This window comes from Oryza glaberrima, chromosome 8 (assembly GCF_000147395.1).
Source record: "Oryza glaberrima chromosome 8, OglaRS2, whole genome shotgun sequence".
NCBI lineage: Eukaryota > Viridiplantae > Streptophyta > Magnoliopsida > Poales > Poaceae > Oryza > Oryza glaberrima.
Genome location: NC_068333.1, coordinates 2257322 through 2278848, shown reverse-complemented (window position 1 = coordinate 2278848; position 21527 = coordinate 2257322). Strand labels below are relative to the sequence as shown.

The window sequence follows — 21527 nt, the reverse complement described above, 5'->3', positions numbered from 1 at the left end:
AATTATTTTTTAAGTTTATAATTATTAAAACTTAATTAATTATGTGCTGATTTTTTTTTTATTTTAGGTGTCCTAACTTTATTTTCATTTCCATTAGAAAAGAAGACCACGGGAGAGGTCAGTGAAAAAGCGGGGAGGGTGGCAAAGAGCAATGCTACACGTGCAAAATTTTTCTTACTAAAATTTTACTAACAATTATCTCAACCGTTTGATTTAATTAAATATAAGTTATAATAGATGTACTCATAGCATGACACATCAGTGTTGGTAAGAATTTAGTATGAAAAAGTTCGTGGACGGGCTCTCAGCGGCATATGTCGAGTCATCACTTGGCCCAGTGGACCTCGTTTGGGCGGGAACGGTATGCTAGGCCCACATTAGTTGGGCCGGAATCCCGATCTGAGCGGCACATAAGATCGGACGGCTCGCAGGGACCCAGGTCTCGGGTGTGAGTGGTGACGGCGGTGTCACATTTCTCCGGCTCTCTCCGGCCGCCGGCGACACACCGGAATCCACCCCGTCGGCCGCGGGACGATCGCCGGCGAGCAGAGGCAACCCCGCCGCGAACCAGATTGGACCTGAACGAATCCGGCTTCTTGGTGCTCCGTAGTCCGTACTCCTACCTGTTTTCTTTCTTTACCCTGAGCTCATTCTTCCGCAACTGGTCGCCGTCTAGGGTTTTCCAATCGCGCCTGATCCGCTTAGATTCTTCGTGGCGTCTGCTAGGAACCCTGGATCAGGCGATCTCAATGTCGTGTAGTTGTTTATGATGGAGATAAATCGTGAGGTGGTTGGTTGCAGGGGCTATTCACTGCAATGGGTCTTACCTTTGCGGCAACTGCCAAAGATTGTTATGAGAAAAACAATTTCTATCACAATTTCAAGGAATAAATACCTAGATTTTCCTCTTATAGATAATATAGATAAAACCCATATGGGCAGATTGTTCGGTTGTCGGTGTTTCTTTCCTTAAATTGTTAGGTTTATTCCTTTCTTCATGTTTCAATTTCCTACCATTTTCTGCTTATGATAATGAATTCATGATTGCATATTGCTACTGCAGTGTAGCCTTGTAGCTTACCATTCTGCCCTCTCCTGGGATTCCTTAATTCTGCAGAGACAGAATTTTGCACAACACCTGCTCGACTGAATGCCCCTGACAGAGAAAGTTCTCACAGAGACAAGGATGTCGACCTCTAACAGTGAGGATAATGCTCCCGACAGGATCAGCAACCTACCGGACGAGCTGCTGCACCATGTCATGTCCTATCTAACAGCGCAAGAGGCAGTGCGGACATGTGTGCTGTCACGGAGGTGGCAGAACGTCTGGTCATCTATGATGTTTCTGCATGCTAACGCAGCCAAGTCCAGCAGCATCACAAGTTTCAAGAAATTTCTTGATAATGTGCTCCTGTACCGCAACCCTGTTCCACTGAAGGGACTTTGGATTTCTGCCGCCTGCGACAACTCTGATGATTCCCTTGATTATTCTGATATCCATCGATGGGTTCGTCATGTGCTTAGGAGCAATACACGCGAAGTTGGGATATTCGTTCGTTGTGGTTCCAAGCTTCTTTCTATAGATGGTTATCCCTTTGCTTTCACCTCGGTGCACTTGTCTAAGTTGGTGCTTTTCAAGTTTATAATAGACGACTGTTTTTCCAAGAAGCTTTCTTCTGGTTGCCCGGTTTTGAAGGATCTAGTGTTGATAAGCTGTGGCATCGATGTCACCATGTTTTCCTCAACCACATTGAAGAGTTTCGACATTCACAATGCAGAAGACATTGAACATCTGCCCAAACAAATTGAGTATCTTGTCATAGAAATGCCAAACTTAGTTACCCTGCATATAGAGGAGATTCCAAGAAGAAATATTCACCTTGTGGACTTATCGTCAGTGAAAGAGGCCACAATTTACTTTTTTGAACACTCTTTTCGAAATTCCGCTGTTGACTGCAATATTCTCAGTGCTCTTTCAAATGCCACAAGCTTGAAGCTGATATGTGATTCTGTCTATGATGAAGTATGCTACCTCCTTTGAACATTTTCTCCTATCGGTTTTTATGTGTTTTTCTGATACACCTTTGGACTTGTCGGCAGGTGTCAAAGGTATTAATGCGTGATCTTCCAAGGTGTAAGGCATTTGACAACCTGAAAAGGTTGAAGCTTGGTGAGTGGTTTCTGAGAAATGGATGCTATCCGCTACTCTTCTTGCTTCGGTACTCACCTCACATAGAAAAACTTCGCCTGCAACTTACCAAGGCAAGATATAACACCTCCCCCCTTCCACATTGCTGTTTTTGGTCACGGCTTGAGTTTAATGGTTTCCTTTTTTATTCTTGTTATCAGCTTGGAGCTGAGGAGTATGAGAAGTTTCCAACTGCTGCAGCAGCAATAGATCCTCCATGCAAAGAAGCAGCAAGAACGTTTCATTGTGAAAAACTTACAGAGATTGAAATCGTCTACCCTCAGGGCGATAAAAGGGTGCACATCATTGTGAGGATATTGATTGCGAACATTAGCCCTCTACCTGAAATTAAAATCAAGCCCTGTCCGAAATCCAGATTATCATGGTATGTTTCTTAAAATTGCCCATTCATGCTTATTGAATCAGCGGCTTATGTTTTGAGGCATTTAACAAACATCATTTAAACTATTCTGTTAGGTGATCTGTGGATTTTGGTGACTGAGGTGTCTATCTGGCTGGATTAGATATTCTGATACCAAGGATGATGTTTTTGGAAGACTTGTTCAGCTATCCTTTATGTTCAGCAGGAACCAATTATCAGAATAGCGACCTCATCATCATCAGACGAACCAATTATGTTCTTAGTTTCTGAACAGCCAAGTGTTCTGGAACTTCTCATTCCTGTTTACAATCCGGCTGTTTTTCTCTGTTCCCTGTATGACGGTACTTTCTCACTTGTCCATTTCAAGATTGCAATTTGCAAACTTCTTATGTGCGACCAACACTCGTGCTTGCTGCTGCTGCTGTTGCTTGTTTATTTCAATTTTATCTTCAATTTTATCACGTTCGGCTACTTCTTGTAAGCCGCTGCCTCGCAGCGACAACCCATCTGATAATTTCGGAGCAGCAAAAGTTGGGCCGGAACGTGAATGTCCATCTACGTGCGGCCCATATTTGTTGGGCCGGAACTCTCCTTAGGCCAGCCAGCCAGCCCACAAGGCGTTTGGTCACTGACATGTGGACCAGCCTCGTTACGCGCCTAGCGCTCCAAAAATCCAGGGGCTCATGTCGTAATTATTCCTCAACCAGAGGGACCAGTTTGAAAACATCTCCAGCTCTAGTGCATCTGAGCCGCACGATACGATCGTACGGCTCAGGGAGACCACAGTGGGAGGGGCAGCTGACATGTGGGGTCGGCCGACCTCTGCGTTGGTGTCGCATTTCACTTCCACGCTACTCTCCGGCCACCGGCGGCGACACCCTGAGCCCCTCGTCGGCGGCGGAACGCCGGCGAGCCGCGACCAAGGCTGGGCCTGCATGCGCGACTACGCGGGTTATTGGTGTGTGCTGCTCCTACCTGTTCTTCTTAGTCCATTCTTTCGGCTCTACCAGGGTTTTCTTTTCATCCCCACTGCTCCTCTAGTTTCTACTCTGTTAGGGTGTTAGAGATCAATGTCGTGTTGTTTCTTACAGTATGGTGGATTTTGTTGCACTTGAGCCTAGTGTCTCAGATTTGCTGACGCTGCTTGGTCTGGAACCAGGGGATTATTCTGAGAAAAAAAAAATAACCTTTGAGATTAGTAATACTCTATCCGTCCCCAGAATATAAACATTTTTAGAGTTGGATACGGTTATTAAGAAAGTGTAGAATTAAATGAGTGTTGTGATCGGAGAAGTGGAAGCACGTGGGAAAATTGAATGGTAGAGGGTTGTTATTGGTTGAGAAGAGAATGTTGTTGGAGAAGTTGTTATAGTTTGGGACAAATTTAAAGTCTAGATGTATTTATATTTTGGGACGGAGGGAGTATTTGATTCTACCTAGATTCTCCTCTAGTGGATAAAACCCATGGCAAGATTATGCGGGTGCTACTGGTTGTTTTCTTAAATTGCCACCGAAATTGTTAGTTTACCTCATGCTTGAATCTCGTTCCATTTTCTGCTTATAATATTGAATTCATGATGACATTTTACTAGTGTGGTGTAGTCTTTTAGCTTACTCTTCTGCCCTTGCTTGGGATCATTTAATTTTGTAGAGACAACACCTTGCACGGAAGCTGCTCGATTCAATGTCCCTGATAGAGCAAGTTCTTCCAGCGACAGGGATGACCACCTCTAACAATGAGGAGAATGCGCCTGACAGGATTAGCAGACTACCAGACAGGCTGCTACGCTTTGTCATGCTCTATTTAACCGCGCAAGAGGCAGTGCAGACATGCATGCTATCACGGAGGTGGCAGAATGTCTGGTCATCTGCAAAGTGGCTCAAAGCTGATGCAGCAAAGTTCAGCAGCATGAAAAGTTTCAAGAAGTTTGTTGACAATTTGCTCCTGTACCGCAGACCTGTGCCGCTGGATGCACTTTGGATTCTTGCCACCTGCAACCGCTCTGATGATTCCCTTGATTATTCTGACATCCATCCATGGATTCGTCATGCCCTTAGGAGCAATGCCTGGGCTCTTGGCATAATGGAGCATTGTGGCACCAATCTTCTTTCAATTGATGGTTATCCCTTTCCGTTCACCTCGGTCTACTTGTCTATCTTGCACCTTTGCCATTTCATTATAGATGACAGTTTTGTCAAGAAGCTCTCTTCTTGTTGCCCGGTCTTAGAGGATCTGGAGTTGAAAAACTGTGCCATCATTGTCACCATGTTTTCCTCCACCACATTGAAGAATTTGCTCATTAACTCTACAGAGACCACAGAGCATTTCCCCCCAAAATTTGAGCATCTTATGATAGATATGCCAAACCTAGTTACCCTGCATCTAGATGAGATTCCAAACAGAAATATTCAGCTCGTGGACGTGTCATCAGTGAAAAGGGCCACATTTTACTTTTTTGAACTCTCTTTCCAAAATTCTGCTGTTGACTGCAATATTATCCCTGCTCTTTCCAATGTCACAAGCTTGGAGTTGGTTTCTCCATCTGCCTATGAAGATGTATGCGACCTCCTGTTAACAGTTTCTTATATGTGTTTTTTTATACCATTTTCCTAAAACATTGTCGAACTTGTTGGCAGGTGGTGTCAAAAGTGTTAATCCGTAGTTTTCCAAGGTGTAAGACATTCAGCAACCTGAAATATTTGAAGCTAGGTGAGTGGTTTTTGAGAGATGGTTGCTATCCACTACTGTTCCTGCTTCGGCGCTCACCTACCATAGAAAAACTTCACCTGCAACTTGACAAGCTGAGATACAATACCTCCCCCCCCCCCCCCCCCCCACCGCGGGGTTCACATTGCTATTCTTGCTCGTGGCTTGAGTTTGATGGTGTCTTTCGTTCTTGCTATCAGAATGGAACTGATGACTATGAGGATTACCCAGATGCTGCTACAGCAATTGATCCTACTTGCAGAGAAATAGAACAAATGTTTAGTTGTGAAAAGCTCACAAAGGTTACAATCTTCTACCCACAGGGTGATAAAAGAGTGCACATCATTGTGAGGATCTTGATTGCGAATATTAGCCCTCTCCCTGCAATTAAAATCAAGCCCACCCCGGTTTAGCATGGTATATTTCTTAAAATTGTCCTTGCATGCTTATTGAACCAGTGGTTTATGTTTCAAGCCATTTGACAGACATCATTTAAGCTGTTTTGTTAGGTGGTCTGGATTTTGGTGGCTGAGGCCTGAGGTGTCTATCTGGCTGGGTTAGAGATTCCAGTACCTGGATGTTGTTGGAAGACTTGTTCAACTGTTCTTTCTCCTTTTGGTGACAGTACTTGCGACTTGTCTATTGCAACTGTGTACTTGATCGGTAAAAGTTTGATTTAATTCATCGTGTGGTGAATTTGGGTGCACTTGTGCGTCTTGATTCCTGGCAAGGTTTGGGAGCTTTTATTAGGGTGCTGTATGAGAAGCCCCCCAAGACAATGGAATCATCTGGCCATGAGGCCATGGCCCTGTTGTTTCATTGGAGCTTCACATGGTTGTTTTTTTTTCTTTATCAGTTTTCTTGACACAATTCATGCATTAGCGAGCTGGAACATCGTTTAGAATGTGAAACCCAAATATTGAATTGGAAAAAAAAACTAAACTTGATTTCTGAGGATGAGACGAGTTTACTTTTATTTAATACATGGACAAGATGAAATGGCACAATCTCTTATATGAATTTGATCCACTGACATGGTATACAACAAATGGAACGGACATTAACATTACACTGGCATATTAAGACAATTACACACTAAACGCAAACAATGATGAAGCTGCATGTTGCTATGGTGAGACAACAATCTCCTTGAGCTCAGGGGAATTACTGCTTTCACCTAGGGGATGAGCTGATGCAGCATGGGTTCCTTTCTCCTTGCAAGATTTTATGCTTTGGGAAGTTCCAGATGGAGTAGCTGCATCTTCTTCCTCAATATTGAGAGGCTTGAAATCTTGGGAATTTGATGAGAAATTGATGGACTAGTGCCACCATCTTGTCTGTTCTCCCGAGGCTTCCTTTTCAGCAAGCGGCACTGTTGTCTCCTCTGAAGCCTCTCAGGAAATGCCTCCATTCCTGCATGTGCCAACAGGAGCCACAATATCAACGCCTGATCCTAGGCTCTTGGCATGCAAGTAATCCTTGACATCTACCAGCGGAGAAGTAGAGCATCTCCACCTACACTTCTCCTGTGGTAGTGTTTGGTTCTGAGACTAGGTAGGATGGGATGAAACCATCCCTGATTTTGAGGTTGGGATGATTCTATTCGCGTGTTTGGTTTGTAGAATAGGACGATCTCAGTTTTTTGTTTGGTTGAATGGATGATAGAGGGATAGGATGGACGTCATTTGCCACCACTGACTCCACATTTTGTCCTCGTCATCTAGGCCCATCAACCTTTATGCAATCAACCATACTGGGCAATGTCATAATTAAGCTTCACAACCAAAGTAATATTGTGCTTATTGATGAAGCAACAACCTAAGCCGGAGTATGTGCTGAACTGCAAGATTTTGAACTCCATCAATAGGGTTATGTGGAATACTATGGGACTATCAATTTTGTTTGGTGTCATATCCTGTAACTATCAATTTTGACTTGTCTATTGCAACTGCGTACTTGATCTGTAAAAGTTCGATTTAATTCAGCGTTTGGCGAATTTGGATGCACTTGTGCGTCTTGATTAATTCCTGGCAAGGTTTGGGAGGTTTTATTAGGGGTGCTGTATGAGAAGTCCCCAAAACAATGGAATCATCTGGCCATGAAGGCCATGGCCCTGTTGTTTCATTGGAGCTTCACATGGTTGTTTTTTTCTCTTTATCAGTTTTCTTGACACAATTCATGCATTAGCGAACTGGAACATCGTTTAGAATGTGAAACCCAAATATTGAATTGGAAAAAAAAACTAAACTTGATTTCTGAGGATGAGACGAGTTTCCTTTTATTTAATACATGGACAAGATGAAATGGCACAATTATATGAATTTGATTCACTGACATGGTATACAACAAATGGAACGGACATTAACATTACACTGGCATATTAAGACAATTACACACTAAACGCAATTACGCAAACAATGATGAAGCTGCATGTTGCTATGGTGAGACAACAATCTCCTTGAGCTCATGGGAATTACTGCCTTCACCTAGGGGGATGAGCTGATACATCAACTAAATTTAGTTTAACAAGAGTTAGTGTGCACAATAGTTAGCTATTACAAGACTCTGTGCCTTGGGAAGTTCCAGATGGAGTAGCTGCATCTTCTTCGTCGATATTGAGAGCAAGGATAATAGTAGAGCTCACTATCTACTGGAGTATTAGCCTATCTTAAAGCTAACACATATAATATATTAGCTATAAGGTTTAGCTATAATTTTATTCTCCTATCTCTATCTCTCACTTATACATTTATTGTTTTTGTCTTGGAGCTTGTGTTAAGCTAGCTCTTGCATGAGAGCCAACAGCTTTGATTTTTTGTTACCTCTCTGCTCCACATAAGCTTATAGCAAGATTATAGCTCATTATTATACTTGCTCTGAGAGGCTTGAAATCTCGGGAATTTGAAGGACTAGTGCCACCATCTTGTCTGTTCTCCCGAGGCTTCCTTTTCAGCAAGCGGCACTGTTGTCTCCTCTGAAGCCTCTCAGGGAATGCCTCCATTCCTGCATGTGCCAACAGGAGCCACAATATCAACGCCTGATCCAAGGCTCTTGGCATGCAAGTATCCTCGACATCTACCAGCGGAGAAGAGCATCTCCACCCACACTTCTTCTATAAGACTCCACATTTTGTCCTCGTCATCTAGGCCCATCAACCTTTGTGCAATCAACCATATTGGGCAATGCCATAATTAAGCTTCACAGCCAAAGTAATATTGTGCTTATTGATGAAGCAACAACCTAAACCGGAGTATGTGCTGAACTGCAAGATTTTGAACTCCATCAATAGGGTTATGTGGAATACTATGGGACTATCAATTTTGTTTGGTGTCATATCCTGTAACTTAGGTTTGTTTTTTTTGTTTTACCTCAAAAAATTCTATCAAGCTTACATTGCATTTGTGTTTATTGCTCATCTTGTAAATTACTAAATCTCACCATTGCAGAATATTCATATAAAATATTAGCACAACCATTTAGGCAATGAGGTTACATCGCTGATAACATGACTTGATAAATTATCCTAAAAGAAGTATATTACATATCCTTTGGTCAGTCATATAACTCTAGGCGACTTCAATCTTACAGCATCTCTAAGACTTCAATCTTATAGCACCTGTCATATACACCATCAGTCAACCTACATTTAGAAACATTTGTCAATTAAGCACATAATTTTACCATCCCAAAAAATAAATGTCCTCGCAATATCCAAATCAAATGCTGATTGAGTCATCTAGTTAATTATGCCAAAAATAAATGTATTCAAATTGAATGGTTGATCACCCTCGGGTTAGCTATGACAGTATTAAATTCTGAATTATAATTCTAGATGCATGGGCTGATAATAAAGCTAACACATGTTCCAAACTATAGGAAGCCATAGTACAGAACTTGCCAAACATAATTTGCATTGTGAGGATTTTTTTTAAAATGAAAAGTGAGGATGAATTTTGGGGAAAACAAATAGCAAAGTGAGGCTTTACTACAGTTCAAGTAGTTACCCGCTTAGAAACATCAGAGAACGGTACAGGGAAAGTAATGCTTTCCTTATATGAGTCGGCGAGATTATGAACTTCAACCTGCATAGAGAAAAACAAAATGGGTGTTCAGTTTTTTTTTTCTTTTACCTTCCAGTACTGAACAAAAAGTAATTTTTTTTTCACTTGTAGCTTTTAACGTACCTTGAGATCTACTGTAAAGCTTAAGCCCTGCAGGTATCCCCAACCAAGAGAAAGGAGGTAATCTTCTAACTGTTCACAAGATGTAATTAGATATAAACCATATTATGTTTATAGTAAATTGATTAACAAAGAGCAACAGTTCTTATCACCTGAGGTAAAGTAGAACAACGGTTATCCTTAAAAACAATCACGTCCCCTCGTCTAATACCGATTCTCTCAGCAGTAGAATCAACTTTTACCTTAATTTGAGACCAAAAAGGGTCAAATACTATGGGTCAAATCCTGTGAGAAAAATATCTGGATGGAACAGTATTATACCAGATTCACAATGAAACCGCCGGTGATATTGTACTCAAGACAAAGTTCCTCCCGCATAGAGACATCCAGTAGTTCCACAGCCTTCAATTGCATGCCAAGCATGGGACGAGCAACACGGCTAAAAATGAGTCAGATTTAGAGCATCAGCTCCAAAAGTTAAACTATAAAATGTTTTTTTGGCTAATCCAGAACAAGTACTATAAAGTTTCTTTCTTTTTTTTTAATTTTTTGCCAATCCAAGTAGAATATAGATCACAATAGTTAGGGGGAAAAAAAAGGAAACAGACCTAAACTGATGCCACATCTCAATGCAAGTTCTAATTGTAGTGATAGAGATAACAACCGGACCCGGGTTTCTATCAAATGCAATTCCAATGATATTACCATCATGGTCAACCACCGGCCCTCCTGAACCACCCTACATTAAACAGATAGTATGAAATTAATTACATAAGAATATAAGAATGCATTAAAATGCGAACATAATATTGCATCAATACCTCGGGAATATCACAACTCAGAAACATATAGGGATTGGTCAATAACCCAGGATAATCCAGCCATGAAATTGTTCCATGCCTAACCATTAAGGACATGTTTTCATCCCTAGCCAATGCAAATACATCCTGGCCATAGTTTATGCCCAAGCCAAAAGAAGGGACCTGCAACTGGAAGTCTCCCTTGACCTCCAAAAGAGCGATACCATAGTGTACATTGAAGAATAACAACCGTCCTTCTGTAATTGTCCTATTTGGCATACGAACGGATAGCTGAAAAGTTTGAAATTTGATCAAATATAGTTAACTAGTATAAAAAGGACTAAATATCATAAGAAATTGCATAGATAAGTACCTTCAAGAAAAACTCTAGGTGGGTAAAGATAATTGAAAAATGGGCAAAAGGATAGAAAAAGAATCAACATCGTGGAGTATAACAAGAGGCATGCAAGGCATAGATATTCTGTAACAGTAACACTTCTATAAAGAAAGGCAAAACCAAGCGCATAATATGATTTTAAAACAGTGCGTTTAGATTGTACTAAGAGGGTGCCAAGAACATTCAAACAATAGATGAAATAACAAAAGTAACTGTGAAGGGACCCACACCAAGACATGAAAAAAACATGTATCAAAACCACCATGTAGACAAATGCCTCAACACAATAGAATATCCAATGCAGCGTGCTAGGTGCAGGTAGCTAAACCGTAGTGAGACAAACATATGCAGTGGTGTTTAATGTGTTGCTTGACATTACATAATTTGGTTTATAGAGTAAAAGCAAAGGGTTAGAATTCTTGTGTCACTTTTACATTAAGCGGAGAGAGGCCTTTGGAATGCCAAGTGGGCAATATAACCAGATTTATTTGACCTCAATTTCAATAATGTCAGTGAAACATGGATGACAAACAAAGAGAATTAGACAACAGCAGTTGCTACGTGAACTCAAATAATTAAAGCACCTGCAGGCAGGCATGATCAACTACACTGATAAGATGCAGCATTTAACATAGAAGACCATACGCACGGCATATATAATTTGAAGAAGCGAATTATGTACCTTGAATGTTGGCTTATGAAATTCACCGTCGAAGTCGCACACCGTAGAACAAGAGGTCAGGATCTTGGCGCACTTGTTGGCCCCATCCCAACCAATCACGATGCCGGTGCACTGGGAAATCAGTTCCCCATCTGCAAGCTGTCCATTGTCACGTTCATAATTTCATATAGCTAGGATCATCATATGAAAATATTAAAGGTCGATCGGATGATTTGTTTTACCAGGCTTTGAGGATGAAACACTGACAACGGAACGAGCCACACGCAGCACCATGGCCTTGTCTTGTGAGCTGACCACGGCATCAGGAGTGAGGGGATCCCGGGGGTTATCTCTGAGAGTGGGGATATCTTCAGGACGAGCTAACGAGATCGAAGAAGTGAGATCAGTGGTCATGACTCATGAATCAGGCAGGGTTTAATTTGAAGGATTAGGCAAGGTAAGAGAGGAAAATTAATTAACCTTGTTTCTCGAGCTTGCTGATCCTGCTGCACTCCTCCATCCATTCTTGAACAGCACTCATGTGTTTCTTGCTAAGAGCATGTTGCCCTGGCCGTAAACTGGGGTAATCCGGGTAGCGACCAGGGACCGGCCGGGAGGCCAGCCTTGTACTGCCGGCGGCGGCGGCCACCGCCGTTGTCGTCTTCTTCCTCTTCTTCGGCGGTTGATCAGAAGAGCCCGACACTACCCTAGGGTGGTCGGTAGAATCCGAATCCAACCCTAGGTGACTCCTCGCTGATCTAGATCGAGTCCACCTTCCACTGCCCGCCGCCGCCGCCGCTGGAGCAGGACTCGTTTCCGATGATTTGGGAGCTTCTTCTCCACTCGCGGCGTGGGATAGTGCCGCCCCCGTCGACCTCCTCCGCAATTTCGGTGGCATCGATCGATCGATCGCCGCCGGTCACGATTTGCGGGGTCGCGGGCGCTAGGGATTTGTCGGCTTGGGTCCCTCTCACTCCGTCGGGTTGTACAAGGCCTCACGCGTTACAGGAAGTACTGCTCCCTACTTGTTGGCTTGTTGGGCTGGTTCTTTTTCAAAACGGAATCGACCTTATCAAAAGTGCCCGTGCCATGACCTATTGGGTTTAGGCAACTAATCTGCTAAAAAAGTTATTTATTTTTAGATAAATAATCTGCTATACATATGTGGAATACATAGGATGTTTAGTTTGGATGATTCGTAGCATGGGAGAAAATGGATAGACGAATAATGCGATTGTCTTTGCCTAGAAGGCGATGGATGAAAGTTTGTATGACGAAAAAAATATTTATATTTTTACGTAGGTAAGTCTAATAAAATATGAGTGAATTTTTTTTTACTCAATGTACTTTGAATTGTGGGAATATATTTTTTTCGAAACACATAGTACAAACACGCTCACAACACGAGCATTAAAATTGACGAAGTCACCACAAGCGCTTCAAACATCTATGTCATCTAGTCAGTTGACCTACGCTCACTTTGCAATTGTGGGAATATACTTGTACATTGTTACCTAAAGAAAATATGTGGAGTTTATCAAATCGTAAAATCAATCTTATTGTTTCTTGTGAGAGTGAGTAATGTTTTTGATTTACAAATTGTATTTGAGTCAAATATTAATAAGTAGACATGAAAATGAAAAAGAAAGAAGATTAGACATATAAAAAATGAAAAAATATTAGACAGTGAGGGAAAAATATAAAAAATAAGAAAAAAGAGCGGATAGGGACGAAGAAAAAAGCATAGGGGACAGGTCGACAGGTTGAGGCCTGTCTGGATCTTGCAATATCACTCTCTCGTTTCGTCCGCACGGTGTTTAGATTAGTCATATAGCGTGTATAGTTTTGGCGTGTCATATTTGATATTGTATAGGGTGTCGTATAGGGTGTTCAGGAACTAATAAAAAAATTAATTACAGAATTCGTTAGTAAACCGCGTGACAAATTTGTTAAGCCGAATTAATCCAGCAAATGTTTACTTTAACACCACATTGTTAAATTATTGGACATTAGGCTTAAAAAATTTATCTCACAAATTAGTCATAATTTTTTAGCCTCACATTTCTTCCTCTCCGTCGACGTTGCTGGCCAATCCACCAAATCGTCTTCTCTTCCCCTCGCTATTGTCAGCCCGATCCACGACGTCATCACCACCCTTCTTTTTCTCTCGGCATGTGCTCGCGGTTAGTGAGCTTAGTGCCGCCGGATGATGTCAGATCTGGTGTCTTCCTCCTCATTACTGCTGTTGGATCCGGTGGGTTTTTCTTTCCTAGTGATCTCCTCCATGGGATTTAGCCTCTGCTCAGTTCCCACACATAAAATTTACACCATGTCACGTCGAGCATTTGAACATCTGTATAAAGTATTAAATATAGGCTAAAAAATAACTAATTGCACAAATTGCAACTAATTTGCGAGACGAATCTTGTAAACCTGATTGCTCCATGATTTGACAATATAGTGCTACAGTAAACATTTATTAATGACGGATTAATTATGCTTAATAGATTTGTCTCGTTATTTACTGATGGATCATGTAATTAGTTTTTTTTACTTAGTGCCCAAACACCTCATACGACACCTTATATAATACTCAATGTTCCACGTCAAAATTTTACATCCTTTGATCTAAACACCTCCATAGTTTGATTGGGGCGCTCTTTTTTTAAAGGATGTCTCAGGATTTGGTGCAGTGGAGGAATCCACCTTACAAGGTTTAGTTCTTCTTCTTCCTTTCTCTGCCGCTGCGCTGGTAGCGCTGGAGGGGTTTTGTAACCACCTTGTAATTTTCCTTCGCAGATGTGATTAACCACCTTGATATGGTGCTCGGCAAGGGCATGGCTGTTATGTACAGATTTGCAGGACCTTGGATAGGGCTTAGGTAAAGGAACTTCCATGATGACATTTGTTTGTAAACTTTGGATAGGTAACTGTATGGCTAAGTTGGTTTGTGCCCAAAAAATTCCTTGTGTGAAGGCTAGTTCTGTATATTGATCTGGAAAATAGGAGATAGCCTTCACTACCTACTTTGTTGTCACTATATTCATGATTTTGCATTTTTTAAGCATGTTGCGTTTCTGAGGGGTTGCTTCCCGTACCACCAGATTGATTAGTCTGTGATTAGGTAGGTAATTTTAATTAAGGGGAAAAAACTAATACAGATGCTTTCATGTGATATTTTTCGGCGCAATAGGAAACATTAGCAGTTCAGCACATAGAGACAAATACATAGTTGTTTAACAGTAGAAAGATAGTGTTTCTATGAAGAATTGGATGTGAATTCCACTTCCGAGTCAATGACAGCGTTGGCTTCTATCTTCCTCTCTTGTTCACTTTTTTTTACTGCATATTTAACCCATATTGCACGTCCTATCTGTCACTAACTCCAATGTGATTTAATTTTTGCTTTCACTTTCCCAATTTGTTGTTATCCATTTGTCACCAAAATAAGATTTTCTTTAAGAAAACAGAACGCGAACTAGTTAAAATAGTGTTCAATCTGTTAACTTAAATTTATGTTAAGAATTAACTAAATTGGTTGCTATTTTCAGGTATATTCAGTAGCTTAAATGGGGGATCTAAAATATGAACATGGCAAGCTGATGTCGTTTGGTGAAAGCGGGCGGTGGCCAGGTGGGTGCATTTTCTGGCAGTGATAGTGAAGTTGGTTTGCTTGGCGACATAATTTGATTACCTTTTGAAGTGATCAGGATGGTAAGTTGTAAACTGCACCCTTCTCGCTAATTTACCAGTTTGCTTTTTAAGGCATTGCAGTCAATCCCAAGCTAGCTAGAAACTGAATCTTCCTCATGTTCCTTTTCTCCATTTCTTCTTAGCAGTCCTATTCAGTCCCATATCGCTCACTGTCTACTGTTATGATTTGTTATTATCGGGACAAATGAAAATGAATTCTACGGTCCTTGAGGAGATACCATGAGGTACGTACCAAAATTTTAGTACCTAGGTACCATGAGGTACCAAATTTACAATAGAAAAAATGGTACTTCATGGTACATCCTCAAGAACCATAAAATTGCTCAATGAAAATTGAATTGTAGCACTGTTGCAGTTCCATTTTTGTCAATACATATGGTTTCTATCTAGGAAAGATGAAAGAGAGTAAATTTTGCAAGTCCAGGGCACTGTAAATCAATCTTTGGAAATCGGCCTGCACTGATGCAATAATTTTGCAATCTGAATCAACGTGAGCAAAGCTACGACGACAACAAACCACCAACGTGAGTGGATAACGGGACTCCTCTCCACCTCCACCTCAAAGATCATCCTGAACGGTATCCTAGGCGAAACAATCAAGCATGGCAAGGGCCTGAGGCGAGGCGACCCGCTATCCCCTCCTCTTCATCCTGGCAATAGATCCCCTCTAACGTCTACCGGATAAGGCCACAGAGACAGGAATCTTGAACAAGCTAAGAGGCAGAGAAGTTAGATTCCGCACATCCATGTACGCTGACGACATGGCGGTTTTCATACATCCAACTAAACAGGACGTAACAGCATTTGCGGAGCTGCTAAACCACTTTGGGCAAGCATCTGGATTATGTACAAATCTACAAAAGTCCCAAGTAGCCCCGATTAGGTGCGACAATCTAGACCTCGATGATGTCCTGCAAGTCACACCTGCCACCAGAGCCAATTTTCCAATGAAGTACCTAGGGTTGCCCCTAACACCTGGAAGACTGCGGAGAATACACCTGCTACCTCTTTTCGACAAATCAATGAACTGCATATCTAGATGGAGGGGGAAACACATGGGACTGGCGGGGCGGACTACTCTGGTAAAGGTGGTTCTTACATCGCAACATGTTTCCTCCTGACGGGCCTGAAAGCTTCCAAAGAGTCCCTTGAAGCCCTCGACAAACAAAGAAGGAAATTCCTCTGGGCAGGTGGAGAGGCTTTAACAGAAGGAAAATGCAAAGTCAACTGAACGCGAACCTGCCTACCAACGGCTGTCGGAGGGCTGGGGATCCTAAACCTAGAAAAGTTCGCAAGAGCCTTACGCCCGAGATGGCTCTGGCACGAGTGGAAGTCACCGGAGAAAGCATGGGTGGGATCTGGAACGCCATGCGATGACACCAACAAACTCCTCTTTGTGGCAACAACGACCTTGACAAAAGGCGATGGAGCTAAGATAAGCTTCTGGGAATCAGCATGGTTCTAGGGATGACGCCTAAAGGACGCAGCACCTCTGGTTTACGCAGTGGTGAAAAAGAAAAGTGCAAGCCTGCAGCAAGCATCACACTCCGACCAATGGTTGATGGATCTCGACTTGCCGGTGGTCTCAGGGTGGACAACGGACCTAATTAGTCAACTTGTCAACGTGTGGGGTGTTGTACGAACCTTGCATTTGACAGAGAGCAAAGAAGACAAGACCACTTGGAAATTAACCAGCTACGGCGAATACACGGCGGCTTTAGCTTACAATGCACAACTTCTTGATACAACAACTTCCAACTTCAATCCCATCGTCATCCAAAAAAGAGTATGGACCTCCAATAGATTAGCAACCCGTGGGTGGCCGAATAATTCCATCTGCCCCCTATGTTGAAAGAATCCGGAAACGACCCTCGACCTCCTACGGATTATAGATATGTGAGAAGAATCTGGACGTCAATTGCGGACTGGACGGCATGCGAGAGCGCAATGGCACCAAGCCTTGACACTCCTCGAGTGGTGGGAGACCACCGCATGCATGCATGAAGCACCGAAGAAGGTTTTGCACTCGCTAATGCTGCTAGTTGCCTGGGAGATTTGGAACGAAAGGAACTATAGAGTCTTCTAGCATCAGGAGCTCCCGGCGAATAGTCCGATAGCCAAAATTAAGGAGGAGGACAGAACATGGGTTATGGCGGGGGCGAAACACCTGGGGCGATGGCTTAGCTTCTAGTCTTGTTGGGTTCAGGCCAAAGGCCTTGAATCTGTATTTTTTTTCCTTTGCGTGTGACGCATGTATAGTTTTGATGTTTGGTTGCTTACTAACTTTGCCAAATCACATGTTAGGTAAGGTGTGGCTGCCACAAAATGTGTGGCTAGCATTTTGCTAGCCACAATTTAGCCAAAGTTAGCCAAAAATACAAGTGTATAGCATGTGGGGCCGTATAGAGAAAATATGTGGCTGGCCATAGTTGAGTCATCAACCAAACAAGTGACTAAAAAACTGTGGCATGACTCACTTTAGGCGTGGCAAGTTGTGGCATGCAACCAAACAACTCTTATTCAGGCTGTGTTTAGATGCAGGGGTAAAAAGTTTTGTGTGACACATCGGATATACGGACACACATTTGAAGTATTAAACGTCGACTAAACAAATTACATATTCTGCCTGTAAACTGCGAGACAAATTTATTAAGCCTAATTAATCCGTCATTAGTAAATGTTTACTGTAGCACCACATTGTCAAATCATGGAGCAATTAGGCTTAAAAGATTCATCTCGCAAATTAGTCACAATCCGTGCAATTAGTTTTTTAGCCTATATTTAATACTCCATACATGTATCCAAACTTTCAATGTGACTGAGGTGAAAATTTTTTGCGTGGGAACTAAACAGGCCTCAATGAAAATTGGCAGCTTGCTAGTTCCTAAAAAAAAAAAACCACCGACGTGCGATGATTACCGAGGCACCAACCATAGAGGTACTGAGAATTAAATTTCAAAATATATATCATTTTTCTTGATTTTGTATATACTAGAAAAAAATGTCCGTGCGTTGCAACGGGTAAATACATTTTCCTAGTGATATAACATATATTATGAAATGATCAATAATTTGAAACATCAGGATTGCTTTACACTATAATTGAAAAGGTTAATCAAAAAAAAATTTCTTGGTTTTGAGCCAAAAGCCCATTACTTTTTTTCCTTTTCATCCCAAGCACGGTCCGATGTCTCCTACCTCTCTCTGCTCGGACTGTCTCTCTTCCGTCCGGTTCGGTCCACAAGTGGAACCTTAGACCCAGCTAGCACAACCGCCCCATTTAGCAGCGTCTTAAACCTTCGGAAGACAATCCTGCCCCATTTAGTAGCATCTTAAACCTTCGGAAGACAATCCTTTTGTGTCCCGTACGATGACGAATCCGATCCTCCCATCAAAATCCAGTCGAGTTTTTTTTGGTCTCCCAACATTGGTTCAGAGCTTTTGATTCACTCGATCTTCCCCGTACGATGACGGAGCCGATCCTCTCCATCAAAATCTAGTTGAGTCTTTTTTTATATCTCCCAACATTGGTTGAGAGCTTTTGATCCACTCGATCTCCTCTTTTCGTTTGCCCCAAATCGGAGCAAATCCGCAAAACTCGGGACAAAAAGGGATTGGGGAAGCTCGTCGGTCGGTAATCATTGCCGACCATTGAACGAAGATTAAATCCGGCGAATTAAAGTCGAATTGAAAGGGGAGATCATGGAGGAAACAATGAGGGAGAAGTGGGGAATCGATTTTTGCAATCAACGGAAAGAGAAAACGCACGGGGAGGTAGATCGATGTGGCAGCAGCGTTAGGGGTCGGCCTAGGCGGCGGCTGCAGATTAAATCTGGGAAAATTAAAGCCAAATCAAAAGGGGTAGGGAATCGATTTTTTAATCAATTGAAGCAGGAAACGTATCAAGGTGGCGGATCGGGCAATATACAAAGTGATAAAAAAATATAGTGCGCAGCATACGTGTGGAAAAATTGGATGAGATCCAAAAAAAAAGGTTGCGGGAAACACCGGAAAAAACCAGAGCGGGATAGAAAAAGAAAGCAGCGAAAAAATGGACCAAAAATAGTACGAGAAGCCTTACTTATTTTTTAAATAGGTATAGGTATAGATATAGATTTAGCAAACAACGTTGAAAATATATTAAGAACAACTTCAAAATTAAATTTTAAAAATCAAAATTTTCTTATTAAGGCAATCAATTCTAAAAATTCAGAATTTTCTTACTAAGGCAATCAATGGGACTCCTTGTGCCATGATCGAAGCTTAAGGGTACGAACAAAAACAAAAACGAAGAGTCCGTATGTATACGTTGTAATCCTATTACCAATCTCTTGTTTAGTGAGTTCACAATAAAAAACGATTTGCTTTGGGTGGCCTTCAGTTGTAACGGGTTGGGTTTTAGATTCTACGGACAGGAGGACGTGTCATTCCGTGTCTGGTTCTACTACTTTTTGTTGTGCCATGCATGCATGGTGGCCATCAGTGGCGATTCTAAGGGCTAGGCTCCATCAGGCACTAGCCTACCCTCCGATTTTTGCAAAATATTTTCAACTAGATAGCTGAACCACTTCAGGAGAAACCATGGCATGATGATGGCGGCGTTTTTCTGGGGAAGAAGATGAACAGGCGGCGGCGCAGGGCCAGGAGTCGAGAGAAAAGACCGCCTAAGGAACGTCCTTCGGCGGTATGCACGAAAAAGAATTATTAGGCCCAAATGCCCAATCGTGGCTTGTGGCCCATGTCCTCCTCCCAGACTTCACTGACTCGGTCATCCCAAGTCTCCAGCCACCAGAAGCGAAGCCCCCAAATCCCCCTCCCCCAACCCTAGCACGGTGACGGCGTGACTGGCGGGCGGCGGCGGCGTTGCGGGCTCTTGCGGCACTGATGCAGCGGCCGGCGGCGTTGCTTCGGCAACAGCGAGCTGCCGAGCAGCAGGGCACGCAAGCGGCGACACGGCGTGGGCAGGCCGTAGGACGCAGGCAGCGATGCGACCGCACGCCGTAGACGGTAGATTCGTAGTGCCGAGCGGGTGAGCAGAGCAGACGAGCAGCAGCAAAGTCAGCAACTAGCAGAGCAAGCTCCAAATGCAAAGGCAGCCAAGCCGTGAGTCCTCACTCCATGTTTTATTCTTTTTTATTTCAGCAGCAGTAGCTAGAACGCTAGATGATGAGATTTACAACAATTGAGCCTCATTGTCTCATAGCTTTGATTTATTCGTAGATTAGTAGCTATGGAGAAGAAAACAACATTGTTAAATTATTTTAAAAACGATTCAAGTGGTACCCTTCCAACTGATGAGAATATAAATCAGCCAAAAAGGTTTGGAGATCATTTCAATGGAATTCGTTCAATAAATTTGATTGGTTGGAATATAGTGTGGAAAAGGATCTCTTACTATTCTTAGATGGTTGATGCAAATATGCAATCACTCGCTTCCTAGTGGCAATGTACTTTTTTTATGGTTTCTTTTTCAATCATATATGTGTGAATTAGCTTAATGTGTTTTTTTTCAATCATATATATATGTGTGAATAAACCTTAATGCTTTGAAGTTGAGCCTATCCTCTATTTCTATCTTGGATTCGCCACTGGTGGCCATGGACCAAAATCGTGCATGTAGTGTCCGACAACGATGGATCTCGGATTAAGGCTTTTACGCGGGCCTCGTGCTGCTTCATGCGTGAGCGAATCGGACACATATGACGACGTACGAAGTAAAAACATCTTAAACTTTTATAATAGGTAAAGATAAAAATAAAGATATACATGTTTTTAAAAATTATACGAAAATATACCTTTTCCGCTGATTGGTTATGCGGCACCGTACGTTGACGCACCTCAAATGGTAAGGGGGGCGGTCCCGCGGCGCCAACATGCGCGACCGGATGGCTCGGTGCCGCGCCATGGCCATGCGGGACCAACGGACAGGAGTGACGATGGCATGATGTTGAAACTGGGACTGGGTTGCGATCCGGCAGAGTAGTCGAGCGGCACCACGCCAAATGCAAACGATCGATCAAGTACATAATCAAATAAACTTAGGCTCCTAACGGATGGCCTAATAAGCCAAAAAAAATCCAAATTTTGAATTTTCAAGCTTAATTTTGAGATATTTTCAACGTAGTTTCTTTTTCAACATTGGCTTTTAAGTCACCAAGAATATATTTATAAAAGTTTTACCTATAGATTTATTTTTATTTTCTAATAAGCCGTTTTGGCTTATTAGAAAATAAGACAAACGATGGGGACCTTATTCCTAATGCCCATAGTATTAGCTAATTAGTTTGTACTGTGCTATATATGCATGTGTATGGCCACTTTGCTATACTAATCACTATACCATATATGTATATGTTCACTTATGTGTGTGGCGGTCGCGCATGTGGCGCCGCGGGACCGTCCCCTCTGATCAGTCCCGCATCTTTGATATGCGCCGATGGTGCGATGCCGCGTTCCTAACTTGCAGGAGAGGTATATTTCCATAAAAGTTTTAGAAG

At 42.3% G+C, this 21527-nt stretch overlaps 3 protein-coding genes across 6 annotated transcripts; 2 read left to right on the top strand and 1 right to left on the bottom strand.

The window, feature by feature from the left end:
* Positions 1-236: 236 nt before the first annotated feature.
* Positions 237-3178, top strand: LOC127781559 (F-box/LRR-repeat protein At4g14103-like). Of its 2 annotated transcripts, none has more exons than XM_052308525.1 (5): positions 237-599; positions 1118-2023; positions 2101-2262; positions 2350-2573; positions 2666-3178. In XM_052308525.1, the coding sequence occupies exons 2-5, from the start codon at positions 1151-1153 to the stop codon at positions 2667-2669; spliced, it is 1263 nt and encodes a 420-aa protein (XP_052164485.1). In that variant the 5' UTR covers positions 237-599; positions 1118-1150; the 3' UTR covers positions 2670-3178. The 2 variants fall into 2 exon arrangements, with proteins under 2 accessions (XP_052164485.1, XP_052164484.1); XM_052308524.1 differs by having other exon boundaries at positions 240-609; positions 2666-3176.
* A 241-nt stretch (positions 3179-3419) lies between these two features.
* LOC127782824 (putative FBD-associated F-box protein At5g22720) lies at positions 3420-6180 on the top strand. Of its 2 annotated transcripts, none has more exons than XM_052310095.1 (4): positions 3420-3528; positions 4222-5127; positions 5208-5694; positions 5787-6180. In XM_052310095.1, exons 2-3 carry the CDS (start codon positions 4255-4257, stop codon positions 5688-5690), a joined length of 1356 nt encoding a protein of 451 aa, XP_052166055.1. In that variant the 5' UTR covers positions 3420-3528; positions 4222-4254; the 3' UTR covers positions 5691-5694; positions 5787-6180. The 2 variants fall into 2 exon arrangements, with proteins under 2 accessions (XP_052166055.1, XP_052166056.1); XM_052310096.1 differs by lacking the exon at positions 5787-6180 and having other exon boundaries at positions 5208-5280; positions 5478-5562.
* A 2521-nt stretch (positions 6181-8701) lies between these two features.
* Positions 8702-12327, bottom strand: LOC127781376 (putative protease Do-like 14). 2 transcript variants are annotated; one of them, XM_052308323.1, is made up of 10 exons: positions 11797-12327; positions 11559-11696; positions 11338-11468; positions 10280-10549; positions 10067-10197; positions 9780-9897; positions 9611-9700; positions 9462-9530; positions 9282-9359; positions 8702-8917 (listed from the first exon to the last, which is right to left on the bottom strand). In XM_052308323.1, exons 1-10 carry the CDS (start codon positions 12212-12214, stop codon positions 8909-8911), a joined length of 1452 nt encoding a protein of 483 aa, XP_052164283.1. In that variant the 5' UTR covers positions 12215-12327; the 3' UTR covers positions 8702-8908. The 2 variants fall into 2 exon arrangements, with proteins under 2 accessions (XP_052164283.1, XP_052164284.1); XM_052308324.1 differs by having other exon boundaries at positions 11338-11475; positions 11797-11944.
* Positions 12328-21527: the final 9200 nt, after the last annotated feature.